At 43.0% G+C, this 16,120-nt stretch overlaps 2 protein-coding genes across 3 annotated transcripts in view; one reads left to right on the forward strand and one right to left on the reverse strand.

The window, feature by feature from the left end:
* The window catches only part of LOC138962037 (uncharacterized), a 384,447-nt gene that overhangs the window by 120,049 nt on the left and 248,278 nt on the right, over window positions 1–16,120 (forward strand). The window lies entirely within an intron of this gene.
* LOC138962021 (protein O-mannosyl-transferase TMTC1-like) overlaps window positions 1–16,120 on the reverse strand; it is an 87,174-nt gene that overhangs the window by 3,849 nt on the left and 67,205 nt on the right. Inside the window, exons 8-17 of the mRNA XM_070333712.1 lie at window positions 12,978–13,282; window positions 11,907–12,089; window positions 8,098–8,211; window positions 4,368–4,511; window positions 3,585–3,793; window positions 3,164–3,299; window positions 2,023–2,167; window positions 1,185–1,322; window positions 520–642; window positions 153–230 (exon numbers count right to left, since the gene is read on the reverse strand). Coding sequence (XP_070189813.1) covers window positions 153–230; window positions 520–642; window positions 1,185–1,322; window positions 2,023–2,167; window positions 3,164–3,299; window positions 3,585–3,793; window positions 4,368–4,511; window positions 8,098–8,211; window positions 11,907–12,089; window positions 12,978–13,282 — 1,575 coding nt within the window. The remainder of the gene's footprint in view (window positions 1–152; window positions 231–519; window positions 643–1,184; window positions 1,323–2,022; window positions 2,168–3,163; window positions 3,300–3,584; window positions 3,794–4,367; window positions 4,512–8,097; window positions 8,212–11,906; window positions 12,090–12,977; window positions 13,283–16,120) is intronic.

Consider the following 16,120-nt stretch of genomic DNA (forward strand, 5'->3'; position numbering starts at 1 on the left):
GCGCGTACCGTGACACGCACACACACGCACACGTAGATTTTATATGAAACATTTTCATGAAATCGACTCAACAAACTACTTGACAAATGATGCTCTGATCATTCAACGCCAAATGTGGCAAACAAACATTTGAAATGCATACATAGGCCTACCATAATGTGGTAGAGCGCTCCAATGTTGTGGTGGGAATGGACCAAAGACGGGTCTTCTTTTAGCGATGATTGGTAGTTCTGAAATACAAACACAGACGATAGTAAACTGTGTGTGTGTGTGTGTGTATGCGTGCGTGTGTGTGTGTGTTTGTTTGTGTGTGTGTGTGTGTGTGTGTGTGTGTGTGTGTGTGTGTGTGTGTGTGTGTGTGTGTGTGTGTGTGTGTGTGTGCGTGCGTGCGTGCTTGCGTGCGTGCGTGCGTGCGTGCGTGTTATAATCATCATCATCATCATCATCATCATCATCGTTATCATCATCGTCATCATCATCATTGGTCAGGCATGGTCGATAATGTTTTTGTTTACCCACCTGCAAAGCCTCGGGATAGTTTTTGAGATCCTTGAAGATATTGCCGATTTCGTGGTAAATCTTTCCCATCAGATGATTGTCGCCCTTCGCCCAGCGCAAGGCTTCCCTGAACACTGAAAGCGCCTGCGAAAGACCAGCATCAGAAAACAATTGGAAATGATTTGCATTCTAACGTGTTTGTTTAGGCTCAAACGGTGTTTGAGTGGTAATAGAATTCACAAAATGTACCGGTAATATCAGATTTGGAAATGTACAAATTAATGCCGTTTTAGTGAAACAAATGATTAACCGATCGATCAAAAAATAAACCTGCGCATTGAGGGTTGAAGATCTCAAAAATACATAATCTGCATCAAAAGAAAGTTAACGAGAAAGACACAAGCAATATCTTCAAAGAGAGATAAGAGACTTGATTCCAAACACGGATCGACAAAACTAAACTGAGCACAACAAGTTAAAAACCCGAATGGCAAACAGAAGTGTTTCGATCAAAAACGTGCATGTGAAGATCTGCTTTTCTGCTGTACAGTAATTCGCGCAGACTGAACCGGCTTCCACCGCGAGAGACTTTTTCACAGACAGGCAGAATAAATCAGGCACTTTCTTCTGTTAGTGAGGGAATACTTACAGCGTACATTCACAAGATAATAGTCTTGTTGCCTTACCTCTTGTGATTGACCGAGTCCGAGTGTAACGTGCCCCATGGCAAACAAGACCTCGGCGTTCTGCGGTGCGCTGGACAGTAGATGAGTCAGCACTTCTCCGGCCTGACGCAGCTGCCCGTTGTCCATTAGAGTTTGCACCTGTCAACAATCAATTTGGTTTGCACCTGTCAACAATCAATTTAGTTTGCATCTGTCAACAATTAATTTAGTTTGCACCTGTCAACAATCAATTTGGTTTGCACCTGTCAACAATCAATTTGGTTTGCACCTGTCAACAATCAATTTGGTTTGCACCTGTCAACAATCAATTTGGTTTGCACCTGTCAACAATCAATTTGGTTTGCACCTGTCCACAATCAATTTGGTTTGCATCTGTCAACAATCAATTTGGTTTGCACCTGTCAACAATCAATTTGGTTTGCATCTGTCAACAATTTGGTTTGCACCTGTCAACAATCAATTTGGTTTGCACCTGCCAACAATCAATTTGGTTTGCACCTGTCAACAATCAAATTGTACAATGGTAGAATTCGATTGAGAAAGACAAGATGATTTTGTGTGTATGTGTGTGTTTGGGGGGCGGGAGTCAGTGTGTGTGGTCGTCCGTACGTCTGTCTTTCTGTGTCTGTGTCAGCCCCAGTTTCATAAAAGAAAAACGGCTACTTTCGCCATTTTTGATTTGCCATGCCTCACCATTGGCCTAGGAAAAAAACCTTTGTTTCGAACAGGATTTCTCAACTTCAGCGTGCAAACCATTTTTGTTTTCTTTTCTCAACGTGTTTTCAAAACAAATTCAATAAACTTTCGTGATTACAGTATAATGTGTACACCAACTCACAAAGCCGAGCAGAACACCGGTATCATTGGGTGCTCTCTGCGCCATCTGAGAAAAGATGGCCAACGCGTCCCGCGTGCGTCCCGTGCGCTGGTAGATCTGTCCCAGCTGTCCCATCGCCTCCACGTCCTGGCTGGCAGACACGGCCCTGTCAAGGTAAAGGCGTTCATTAATAATATACAATACCAATACATGCACATCCTGGCGGTGACCTTACGAGTAATTTTCACCGAGACAAACTGCGTTCTGGAAATTCTTTGTCAGTTCCTGGAGGACATGCACAAGAAGTGACAACATGTTAACATGTAGCCATTATTCGCTTTTTTTGTGCTTTTTTTTTTTTTACTTCGAAGATCTCATCACAGTCACTTTGTTGTGCAGATTTCGAAGATTTTATTTTGGAAGGGAGGGTGAAGAAGAGATGAAAGTTTATGTAATCTGCCTCGTTTGTCATTAATTGAGCAGGAAGTCTTTTTACCGAAAATTCAGTGCCAACGAGCTTCGTGAAGTAGACCAATTAATATTAGGCTCAAGACTGTCGTGTAATCGTGACCATCCATGTATCTTTTCGAAATAAGCTTACAGCCTGCGAACCCTTGTAACATGACATCACTTTAAAGTATAGTATTTTACGGTTTCAAACGTTAAACGTCGGTCATATCGGCCGATGATTTCTAAAACATCTGCGTTTGAAGGTCCTACTATATCGTTTCCTCTGAATTACATAATACTGTAAAAGTTTAACAAGGTAGAACAAATTTGAGCCGGCAAAACGGCTATACGTTTAACTGAATACGACACAGATCAAGGATCAAGGATTATGACAGAGTGTATAACTCTACTTCCAACACCATCATATATATCTAGGGGCAAAACTAGCATGGGAATCAAAAGAAATTCAGGCAGCAGCATCGTCAGTCCCCGGGTAGGGACAGTTATCGGGACGACATGAGGGCAGAGGATGCAGAAACCCTTCTCCAGGCAGTTCTGTCGGGGGGCCTTCCAGTTAAAGTTGTCAAAGTTGTCGAACCAGCTCTTCCGTTGTCTCCCGCGTAGGGAGCATACGTTTTCGCTAATCAAATAAGCATCGAACATAATACAAACAAAACCGATCTTGGACACTTTTGCAACACTTACAGCCTACCTTTTCAACAAGTCCTCAGCCTCCAGCTCTCGGCCCAGCTGTCTGAGGGAAGCCGCGGCGTTGGTCATGGCCGCAGTGTATTGGTTGTTGAGAGTGACCGCTCGCTTGTAACTGGCCACGGCTTCTTCATAACGCCCTGCCAATACACAACATTCTTTGCGCATTAAAGGCCCACTCCTCCTCTCGTAAACCATCAGTCTCTGATCGTAGACACCGCCAGGCTTTTTACATACAGTAAAAACGCCCTTTCGTTTGAACGCTTGCCGCCAGGGAACACCCCAGGCGCTCTCCATAAATAGCGAGCATTTTTCATTGACGGTTTCGCCGTTCACACGTAAGCCAGTTATATTGTCTTGGTCTTTTAATTTCTCGCTCTCACGCGCAGTCACCAATTGTTCTTCTGCAATAGCAAATCCGTTACCTGTTTTATGAAATACGATGCCATAAAAGTGGTACAGGTCGGGCATGTCAGGTCGCTGTCTCAACCCCTCCTTGATAAAAGCTTCCGCTTTCTCCCACCTTCCGCGTCGTAACTCCAGCTGACTAAGGGAGAGCAGCGCGTCAGTGTAGTGAGGGTCGATGTTCAGTGCTTGTCGCAAGAGTTGCTCCCCTGAAGTGTCGTTTTGGTTTCTGCACACGGATAGGGTGGTTTTAGTGGTGGTGTTGATAGTGTGTGTTTGAGGATAATATCGAATTTGACACAGCTTAGTTCAACAACCTGTAAGTTATATCCTCTACTGCAGCGGTTAACGTTGATAGTGTTAGAAATCCTGAATAACCGCCTTGAGATCGTCGCTTTGACTTGTTCAAGATTTCGACACCCTGAAAGGTCTGAAACTTGAATTAGGGAAACCACCAGAAAACCATTTTTGAAATCAGGAAGGCCTGATAACCAATTCGGAACTTTCGCCCCTGCTGTTGTATCAAAACAAACTTTTCGGTGGGAAAAAAACTTAAACCGTTTATTAAGAACGGAGTTTGCTTAAAATTTAAAAAAAACAAAAAAAACATTTTGTTTTAAACTTTAACAAAAACCACACACAACAAAAAAAACTTTAAAAAACTAAGAAATATAGCTTAATAAACAACAACAACAACAACAACAAACAAACAACGACAACGACGACGACGACGACAAACGACAAACGACAAACGACAACAACAACAACAAACAGAAGCTGAAGAAAACACCAAAGCGACGTACATGAGAACGTTCCCGAGGTTAACCAGTGCCCCTCTGTGTGTAGGGTGTAGAGACAGGGCTTTTCTGTAGCACCTCTCGGCCTCTCTATCATCCTCCACCACTGTGCCCAGATTGTTGTGGTAACTCGGTTGACTGGGGTATAAACTGTGTGGACAAAATCGAAAAACAAGCAAGATTACATTTTTTGAACGTTTGATAGATGATTTTCGGAACTAACTCTGTCGGGTTTGTAGTGGTTGTGAAAGAGTGAATATTCTTGCTTTCCCTCTGACAAATAACGTCAACCGTGCCTGTCCACGTGTTTCCGACACACTTCTCGCTGGTGATTGGCCCCTTCCCAATGTTTGTCCGAGTAAAAAGCAAGGGTATTCACTCTTTCACAGCCCATACAAACCCTACAGAGTTATTTTCGGAATTCGTTTTTTGACTGAGCACAAAGGAACGTGCACGCTCACAAGAACCTCAGACATCGTCATGTCAGTGAATAAGACAGCAAAGCTCGTGTACTTTAATAGATACGATTGACCCATCGGGAAAAGTTCGTGTATGAGTGCTAAAAACATCATGTCTGGCAATTTGAATAAGATCGTAGAGTTTTTTGTTTGTTTGTTTGCTTAACGCCCAGCCGACCACGAAGGACCACATTAGGGGGGTACCGTAGAGTTCAAATCTTCATTTGAGCTAGATGGCAAAGTTCGTGTCTCCGTCTGACGAACACAGCAAGGTTCAAATCTTCGTTTTAATGAGTGTGCAAAGTTCAAATAAATTATTATTTTCGATCCGGATGAAAAGTTCAAGACTTTATTATGTAAAAACAAGATCGCAAAGCTCGTGTTTGTATCATATCCTGACAGCAAGGTTCAAGTCTTCATTTTAATAAGACCACAGAGTTCAACAATAGTTTAGATGAAGATGAAAAGTTCAAATCTTCAAAGTATTAGAACAAGATTGTAAAGTTCGCGTATTCAGCCGATTGAGACAGCAAAATTCCATTCCCACCTGATTCGATTTACAAGTTCATGGAAGAGTTACGGCGATAGCAAACCGCGCCCGTGTGTAGTTGCCAGTGTGTACCTGTGGCAGGGATGTCGTTTGGTGTCGGCATTGGGTAAAACGCCGAACAGGCAAGAGTCGATCGGAGTTTTAACCCCTACGCAGAGAGTGACTCGCTCGCACCCCCGGATTGCAGATTTATCAATAAGCAGGGCCGGATCTGGGGGGGGGGGGGTCCTGGGGTTCCGGAACCCCCCCCCCCCCCCCTGGCCATCCAATGTACCTCTCAGAGAAAAAAAAATGTGGACTTTGGACCCCTGCCTTCAGTTGGAACCCCCCCCCCCCCCCCCCCCCCCTCAAACGAACTTGGTCCGGCCCTGATAAGGAAGGGCAAACTGTGACTGTTCAGATCTGAACATGCGTCATTGAAATGTCTCCCCTTCTTTTTGCTTCCTGTGTCTCGCGGATGGTGTAGCAGAGAGCACCAGAAAGTTTTGAACAAAAAGAGGACACACCAGAAACCAGGTAAACAGAAAGTGTCAAAATGCATGTGCAAAAAAGGAGAGAAATAAACAAAAGTGTGTACATGCATGCAGCAGCAAAAAGTAAGCTAGAAATTGTTCCAGCATTCTTGGGCAGATGCCACACAGTAAACATCGAGACAGCAAAGAATAAACAAAAGACCTTCACTCCAACCACAGCCACCGCTAAGCCTCTTCCACCTCCGCAAAGACCCAAGACTGCGAAACGTATTTCAAATTGCCGAACACTTTTTTCAGTGAAGGAAAGATGACGACAAGGACTTTCCGAACATATAGGAAATGAAAAAAGTTTCAGCATTATGGAATCTTATAGATATGGTAATTGTTTCGCCGAACGTTAGTTTATTGTGTACGCAACCACAAAGTTAGACTGAGACACTGCATCCTTGTGGGCGGAATCCTGTCTCTGTGGAGAACTTGTTTGATCACTCGAGAATTTAAGTTTTGTGTCAGCAAGATGCTTTTAAACTCCGTCAAATCTTGGCTAATACGTTAATCACGCCCTGAACGGTACACAAATAATCGTTATTCTTTCAAAGAAAAACTGCATTGTGCAAAGAATATTCGGTTCAAAAATTGACTAAACAAGCTGTACATAAAACTGTCCACGGCTGGAGCAACGGACATATTTTCACAGAGTAAACATAACTTTCTACTACCCACACGTGTTGGAAGTTAATAATTATCTATGGCTAAAATCAACAGGAGAAATTCGCGTTGAAAATGGAAAGTTTACCACCCAAAGCGTCAAGTTTACTTTTGAAATTGGAAGTTCGTTTTCACGTCTAGCGTCTCGGCATGATCTGCACAGAAAGTCGTCTGCGCCTCAGACAAAAGCCGATTATTGGAAAGTCTGAGGTAAGCTCTAAGTCACACAATGTTACACGCTCTCGTGCAAACATATCACACGCTAGGACAGGAAGCCTTTATGACTTTGAACTAGCCGCCTCAAGTACAGGCGCTTTAAACAAAATCATGCAAATATAATCAATTTTTCGCTCTTTTTTCTCTTCTTTTTTGAATGTATGCAAGGTCTACATCTTGGTTTTCTTGAAGTCAACTTTTGTATATACTAATGTTATTCAATCAATCGTCCAGTCATTCATTTATTGTTTCCACTCTTCTAACCTTCTCTGTACAATACTGTTTTCAATGTTTTCGGATACATCACATTTCTATTACATTTCTTTTATTTATCAGTTTATGTATCTATCTATTTATTTGTTCATTCATCTATTTAAAAAAATACTTGCACATCATCCAATTGTGGTTTTACTCATTTAAATGTCCTCATACTCCGAAACTGTGGTCGTCTGTGCGCTATACTTCTTCACTAACACCGTGACTAGAAATGTCCGATTGAATGAATAATTACTACCGTTGTGTATAGAAAGTTTCTCCCACTTCAACAGATTACACAGTGAAAACAATATAAATAATAAAACAATAATAGCAGGCTCGATGATTTTACTTGTAAACATCAACATTTCGTGACCTTCTCAATCAGAAAGTACCGTAAAGAAAACCGATACATGTCTCAAGAGCATTCTTAAGCTGCCTCGTGTTTTGTATGCAAATGTCAACCCACAGATGTATACGTAAATCTACTACAGCCAATTGTTTGTTGAAAGATCTGGTGGGAAAAGTTCATGACCGGCACTTGACTCTCTAACAAAAACATCGTTGACACGGCGTATCGTTGACTGCTCATCACAATTACATTTGAACAGAAAACGCCTACAGCCCGAAAGTTATTGCAGGTGACATTACATTGTATACAAAAAAGGTTGGTTGGTTGGTTGGTTGGTTGGTTGATTTGGTTGGTTGGTTGGTTGGTTGATAGTGTGAAGAATAAGGATGAGATCGAAAGAGCAAAAGAAGTTGAAAGAGAAAGTTGTACGGAAAATGGGTCAAAGAAGACTGAGTGTGGCACTGGGAATGAGTGAGACGGGGCGAGTGATTGAGAAGTTTGCGGGGGAAGGGGGGAGGGGGAGGGGTGGAGAGGGCAGGGGTGTTAGTACGTCATTGATCACGAGTAAGTCGTAGAGGAAGTCACACACGTAAAACGGTGTTGGAAGTCAGAGACTCAGTGAGCGTTTTCGTGACACTGAGTCACAGTTGACTTAGTCAGTAAGGGTGCCACAGGTAGAGTTGTGAAGTGCGTAATGATAATTCTAATAACGATAACTCATTACCTTATAGCAGTCTTGTAGTGCAGCACGGCCCGATGGGTGTCACCGCTGTCCTTGAGAAAGTTGGCGTAGTTGTAGTGCATCTTGGCGTTGTGAGGCAGCGTCTGCAGTCCAGACCTGTTACCAACAAATACAATAACAAAATCTTACAAAAGACATTGCATTCCTTCTTGTGGGTTACTTTTACATCAAGCAAAAATTGCGAGCAAAAACAAGTAGCCTGAAACGAAATCAATACATTTAGTCAATCTGTGGGCCTCAGAATAAAACTGAACCCACTGCAGTTGTTGGTTTTTACCAAGACATGGAGATCTGTCCAGTGGTTTTCCAGGAATTGCTCTACACACACACACACACACACACACACACACACACACACACACACACACAACTTGATTAAATGTAAACACGAACCGAAAACGAACGAACAAACCTTAAAACAAAAACAGCACACAAACGCTCATCCGGACACACAAACTAATATGTCCCCCTCCAGCCGTCGTAAATATCTTTCCAACCAACTAAACCTCTCCAGGAAAAGTTTTATTTCGACTCAGTCGAGCTCAGTGAAGTGTGATCTGCATAGCGGGACCTCAAGGTTTTCACTGTACGAGTGGAACCGACTATTAACCTTGAATGTGATACCCTGCTGTTCTTTTGATGCCGAGTTTTAAATCGGTGTTTTCATGACGATGCCTGCAAAAAGGAAGTATAAAATTACACACGTGTGTTGATGAAAGACTTTGAATAAGAATGTAAAGGTGAAAAAATTTGAAAAGGAGTACTTGCAGTGTAGGTGTATTTTCTATCTGAGTTAAGTACTTGTGTAGATGTCTGCCTGTGGGAGAGAGATAAGGAAGAAAGAGAGAGAGAGAGAGAGAGAGAGAGAGAGAGAGAGAGAGAGAGAGAGAGAGAGAGACAGGCACAGAGAGACAGAGACAGAGAGAGTGTTTGTGTGTGTGAGTGTTTGTGTGTGTGTTTGTGTGTGTGTGTGTGTGTGCTTGCGTCACGATCTGACTGTGTTTCTTTACGTGTGAGTGTTTCTGTGTCTGTCGGTGTGCGCGCACTTGCAACTTACGTGTGTGTCTGTGGCCGTCTGCCTTTTTTTCTCGTCTTTTGTGTGCATGTCTGTTCTTTTCTTTGTGTCCCTGTTTATTTGATTGTTTTATTTCCTCCCTTATAGCCTATAATTGGCTGACATTTAGTGTGTCTTTTATCATATAACTTTCTGATAGCAGTTTCATCACAGTCTTACATTCTCAGTAGCGTACATACAAATGTAATGATCATTATACCCCACACAGCCTCACAAGCTACCAAGCTTCCCAAACAACAATCAGGTGCAAGTCAAAGTTTTATCTCTCGACCCAGACCAGCACTCAAGCGAAAATAAACTGTGTTTGCGATTTGAAAGATACCATGGTGTCGCGTGTTTTGATGTAGTCATCTATCTGCTGGCGGATCGGAAACATTATTTCGATAGTTTCACATCAATTTGACCTATACTGGAGGGGGGGGGGTGATGGAGAGGGGGTGCCACAGCCTAGTGAATCTAATTGCAAGTTTAATATACTGAATATGAAAGGTACTATTGCTGCAGATAGAATTTTTTCAATGTCTGTTTTCACAGACCATTAGAAGTTGTGCTTGAAAACATTTTGATGCAGTGTAGACTGATGCAAAATTGACGAGGAGAAGGAGGCGGAGGACGACGACGACGATGATAATGATGACGACGACGACGACGACGACGATGATGATGATGATGATGGTGATGATGATGATGATGATGATGATGATGATGATGATGATGATGATGATGATGATGATGATGATGATAAACAGATGATGACAGGAGACGGAGTAGGATATCGACGATGACGACGATGACGTCAGTGGCAAAGGACCCGAAACGACTTCATTTCACTAGAAACCGGTTAAATGTACTAAGCTAACATCCTGAACATCTTTCAAAATTGTAATTTTGCAACAACAGCAGTAACTTTTCCTTTTAATGCCTGTATTCTATTACGGAAGTAGCAAGCTCAAAGTTCTTAATTGTTCAGTGCAAAATGTCAAAAATTCTGTTCACCAGATAGCCAGCTCCTTTAATGCTGCAACGAAGCATGTCTAAACGTTCGCAATGCTCCACCGAAAGTACTGAATGGGAGAAGTAAGGGTTCAGAGGGTTCGCTCGAAAGAGCATAGTACGAAGACCGTACGCATGTTACATACATTATCTGGATGAATAAACTCAGTCACAACAAACTTTTACTGCTGACACTTCGGAGGGGTAGCTTGGGTGCAGTTAGGCACACACAAAATACTGCATCCCTGACTCGACTTATTTTAGTTCGATAAGATCTCTCTCTCTCTCTCTCTCTCTCTCTCTCTCTCTCTCTCTCTCTCTCTCTCTCTCTCTCTCTCTCTCTCTCTCTCTCTCTCTCTCTCTCCTCTCTCTCTCTCTCTCTCTCTCTCTCTCTCTCTCTCTCTCTCTCTCTCTCTCTCTCTCTCTCTCTCTCTCTCTCTCTCTCTCTCTCTCTCTCTCTCTCTCTCTCTCTCTCTCTCTCTCTCTCTCTCTCTCTCTCTCTACATTTCAATGTTCTATCATGCATTATGTATTCGTATAGGTAATGTTGTAATTAGTAATACTGTATGATTGCAATTGACAATTTTCCTTTTATTGTCTAAATGTTTATGTCTTAGTTTAGCAGGGACAGATTGTAAGACTAGGCGTGAGCCTAAAATCTCCATCCTTGAGTAATAAAGTTCGCTCGATCGTTCGTTCGCTCTCCCTCTCTCTCGTTCTCTCTATCTGCCTGTCTGTCTGTCCTTCTGTCCCATTCTCTCTTTCTCTCTCTTTCTATCTCTCCCTTTCTTTCTCTCTCTCTCTCTAGCAATCTCTCTCCCTCTCTCTCTGTCTATATCCCCCTCTCCCTCTCTCTCTCTCTTTCGCTTTCTCTCTCTCTCTAGCACACTCTCTCCTTCTCCATCTTTCTATATCTCCCCCCTCTCTCTCTCTCTCTCTCCCTTTCTCTCTCACCCTCTCTCTCATTCTATATCGCTCTTGTCATCATTCTACGTCGTTCTCTTCCCTATCTCCTTCTCCCTCTTCTTATTTTTCGTCTTCTTTCTTCCATATAAGCTTTGCTCATATGCAATCTGATTCTGTGTTGTTTACCCCCCTACATATCTCCAAAGGAATGTATCCACAATATGCGTATTTTTGCTTTCATTTTCGTGAAAAATGCAGATTGGGATGAGAGAAAAAACAAACGAACATGCACATCCGTTCCAGTGACTGTTGAAATTCCGTAATCATCAATCAAATACTACGGTGTTTTGATGAGTCTAGGGACGATGACCTCACGTCTGATGGATTAAGTCATTCATTCTCGATCAGCAGACGCCAGTTAATTGATCGCATGACATATGTAGTCTGTGTATGAGAGGAATGCTTTTCAGAAGAGAATACATTTAACTGCCTCCAGTATAATTATTCATAGGAGATTTCGGGCTGTAGAAATGACTCATGTCGTTTGGGTTGGCTTTTGATTATCCATTTGAAATCTTCTTCCCGCTCCGTTGGAAACCGGCGATGTGTTAGCTACGAGCATTGTATTTTGTTACGCAGCTCGTTGTAAATGAAAAGTATTGAAACTGATGAAAACACCATGTTCCTCAACCCCCGTGAGACAGAGACTGTGTCACTTTGAACTTCAGCACTGCGCTTTCAAAAATGGAAACAATAACACATCAGTTCATTGAACAACAATAATTTTCATTTGCCTGAAAATCAAAAGCATACTCACTTGAAAAGCGACTCTCTGCTTGTCCACGCGTAGTTTCGGTTGTAAGTCTTGGCAGCAAAGACCACAATGAGAATAGCAGTGGAGACTACAATACACCCGCATCCTAGATAGCGATGTCTACTGTGCTGGTATTTTTCCCACAATCCTGAGGCTCCATGAGCTACCAACAGGCAGAATCCGAGACTGAAACGTACATTAAAGGGCATTTCAGACACTTCGACAAACAGTACTGTTTTCGTATCTTTTAATTTGTCAGGTAATTATATGCGGTTTGACCAGACTTTATTTTCAAAATGTAGTTTTTTCATAATCTCTCTCTTTCTGTCTCGCTCTCTCTTCCCACCCCCTCCCTCCCTCCCTCCCTCTCTCCCTCTCTCCCCCTCTCTCTCTCTCTCTCTCTCTCTCTCTCTCTCTTATTTCTCGCTAATACTCGCTCATTATTTCACCAAAACATTATCTTCGTCGTCGCTATCAATTATATTGTCATGATAGTCTTGTCCAATTAGCAATGTGATCATTGTCTTCGTCAAAGGTATCATCATCATCATCATCATCATCATCACCATCATCATCGTCATCGTCATCATCATCGTCGTATCGTCGTCATCATCATCATCATCATCATCATGGGCGGGGATGTAGCTCAGTCGGTAGCGCGCTGGATTTGTATCCAGTTGGCCGCTGTCAGCGTGAGTTCGTCCCCACGTTCGGCGAGAGATTTATTTCTCAGAGTCAACTTTGTGTGCAGACTCTCCTCGGTGTCCGAACACCCCCGTGTGTACACGCAAGCACAAGACCAAGTGCGCACGAAAAAGATCCTGTAATCTATTTCAGAGTTCGGTGGGTTATAGAAACACGAAAATACCCAGCATGCTTCCTCCGAAAGCGGCGTATGGCTGCCTAAATGGCGGGGTAAAAACGGGCATACACGTAAAAGCCGTGGGAGTTTCAGCCCATGAACGAACAAACAAACAATCATCATCATCATCATCATCATCATCATCATCATCATCATCATCATCATCATCATCATCATCATCATCATCTTTGACAAAACTATCGTCTCCTTACCTGGGAATGTAAAGTACTCGTTCCGCCACAACGAATCCTACACGGAAGAAAAGATTGGAGGATGGCAGAAAAGGCAACGCCATCATCACCATGGCAACCAAAAGCACGTCATCCCCGTCGTCAGTGTTTGAAGAACACTTGATTGCTTGCTTATGGTGGTAGCTTGAACTGCCGTTGCCAATGTTGTTGTTGTTGTTGTTGTTGTTGTTGTTGTTGTTGTTGTTGTTGTTGTTTTCCTTGGTGCAAGTAAGGGTATCAGATTTGATGGGGTTGTTGTTGTGGTCTTCTTTAATTACCGTGTCATCCTGAAACCGTTCAAATTTGAGGGATATTCCGTTTTTCAGGAGAGTCATTCTGCGAACATCAGTTGCAAGAACAACACGTAAATAACAAAAACGTCAATCAGCTGTTTTTCCACATACACAAACACACAAAATCATCTATATCTATCTATATCTATATATATATACGACTTGTGTCTGTGTGTGTGTCTGTGTGTGTGTCTGTGTGTGTGTCTGTGTGTGTATCTGTGTATTTGTGTATTCGCCATGCACGGCCAAAGTTCTCGATGGATCTGCTTCAAATTTGCTGGGCTTATTCAGAGAGACCCCGGACACAACCTCATCGATGAGATATTTCAACACGTGCTCTCAGCGCGCAGCGCTGAACCGATTTTGGTTCCACCTCAGCTATTTTGGTTCCACCTCAGCTACCCGGGCCCCCATACCGACACACCATAGCCGCTACACCACATCACAACGCCAAAGTTCTCGGTGGATCTTTTTCAAATTTGGACACCGTATTCAGCTACACCCCGGACACAATATCATCGATGAGATATTTCAACACGTGCTCTCAGCGCGCAGCGCTGAACTGATTTTGGTTTTTGTGTTCATTTCACCATTATAAGTAACTCTTCCTTATCTTCTCCAGTGTTTGGCGTTTATCTCCCTTCCTTCGTGTGGCTTTCCCGTTTGTAAGTTACTATTACTATTTTTAGAATGTCACTGCGCTGTCCACTGGGGGGTTGAGGTGGAACCAAAATCGGTTCAGCGCTGCGCGCTGAGAGCACGTGTTGAAATATCTCATCGATGAGGTTGTGTCCGGGGTCTCTCTGAATAAGCCCACCAAATTTGAAGCAGATCCATCGAGAACTTTGGCCGTGCATGGCGAATACACAAATACACAGATACACAGACACACACACAGACACACACACAGACACAAGTCGTATATATATATAGATACAGATATGCATATATATATACGGCTTCTCTGACGCCACACGAAGGAAGGGAGATAAACGCTGAAAACACTGGAGAAGATAAGGAAGAGTTACTGGGAATAAATCCAGAGAAAAACCAAAATCGGTTCAGCGCGCGCTGAGAGCACGTGTTGAAATATCTCATCGATGAGGTTGTGTCCGGGGTGTAGCTGAATACGGTCTCCAAATTTGAAAAAGATCCACCGAGAACTTTGGCCGTGCATCGCGGACACACACACAGACAGACACACACACACCCACACACACACACACACACACACACACACACACACACAAGTCGTATATATATATACTAGAGGATTACTACGTTGCTATTTTTAGAATGTCACTGCACTGTCCAGAACGCTTTCCTTGCACCCGTAAGTTGTCCTTAGTGTAAAAGTGAAAAGGTCGAATCAATTTATAGCCACGCAAAAAATACACTGTCATCTATTATATTTATAGATATAGATATACATATATATACATATATATATATATACGGCTTCTCTGTGTGTGTGTGTGTGTGTGTGTGTGTGTGTGTGTGTGTGTGTTTGTGTGTGTGTGTGGGCAACACCTGTGGATTGTAGAGTTCTGTTTGTGATGTGGTCTGGCGGCTTTGATGTGTTTCTATGTTCAGGCCTTCCTTCGAGAAGCCAAAACAGTTACTCTCAATCCCGTTTGAGTGGACTTCGCCTTCAAAGGTGATTGTGGTGTTACGGCACTCGATTACATTTGGCGTCGTCGACAGCGATGGGACTCGACATGAAATGTTCAGGCCACTGAATCATTTTCATGCTGTTCCCATTCCACCTGGGAGGGACCTAAGCTTGGCGGGTCCATTGTTCGGAACTTTGGGGACAAAGTTCATTCAAAGGGGGTCGAGTGTGACAGGGATCTCCCTTCCTTCGTGTGGCGTCAATCCATATTCCCGTTACTACGTTACTATTTTTAGAATGTCACTGCACTGTCCAGAACGCTTTCCTTGCACCCGTAAGTTGTCCTTAGTGTAAAAGTGAAAAGGTCGAATCAATTTATAGCCACGCGAAAAATACACTGTCATCTATCTCTATATATTTATAGATATAGATATACATATATATATATATATACGGCTTCTCTGTGTGTGTGTATGTGTTTTTGTGTGTGTGTGTGGGCAATTGCGCAACACCTGTGGATTGTAGAGTTCTGTTTGTGATGTGGTCTGGCGGCTTTGGTGTGTCTGTATGTTCAGGCCTTCCTTCGAGAAGCCATAACAGTTACTCTCAATCCCGTTTGAGTGGACTTCGCCTTCAAAGGTGATTGTAGTGTTTCGGCACTTGATTACATTTGGCGTCGTCGACAGCGATGGGACTCGACATGAAATGTTCAGGCCACTGAATCATTTTCGTGCTATTTCCATTCCACCTGGGAGGGACCTAAGCTTGGCGGGTCCATTGTTCCGAACTTTGGGGACAAAGTTCATTCAAAGGGGGTCGAGTGTGACAGGGAGACTACCGTCGCCCTTCACAGCAGACTCTGCAGAGTTGTTCGCCTTAGAAGTTGTGGGCTTTCCTTGCATGTACCCGTAAGTTGTCCTCACTGTAAAAGTGCAAAGGTCGAATCTATATATCGAAAAATCCACTGTTATCTATCTTTTTTTGTTATATATATATACATAGATATATACGGCTTCTGTGTGTGTGTGTGTGTGTGTGTGTGTGTGTGTGTGTGTGTGTGTGTGTGTGTGTGTGTGTGTGTGTGTGTGTGTCTGTGTGTTTGTGTGTGTGTATGTGTGGAGGCAACACCTGTGGATTGTAGAGTTCTGTTTGTGATGGGGTCTGGCGGCTTTTGTCTGTCTGTATGATCTGGCATTTGAGAAGCCATAACAGATAATATA

This window comes from Littorina saxatilis, linkage group LG3 (genome assembly GCF_037325665.1).
Source record: "Littorina saxatilis isolate snail1 linkage group LG3, US_GU_Lsax_2.0, whole genome shotgun sequence".
NCBI lineage: Eukaryota > Metazoa > Mollusca > Gastropoda > Littorinimorpha > Littorinidae > Littorina > Littorina saxatilis.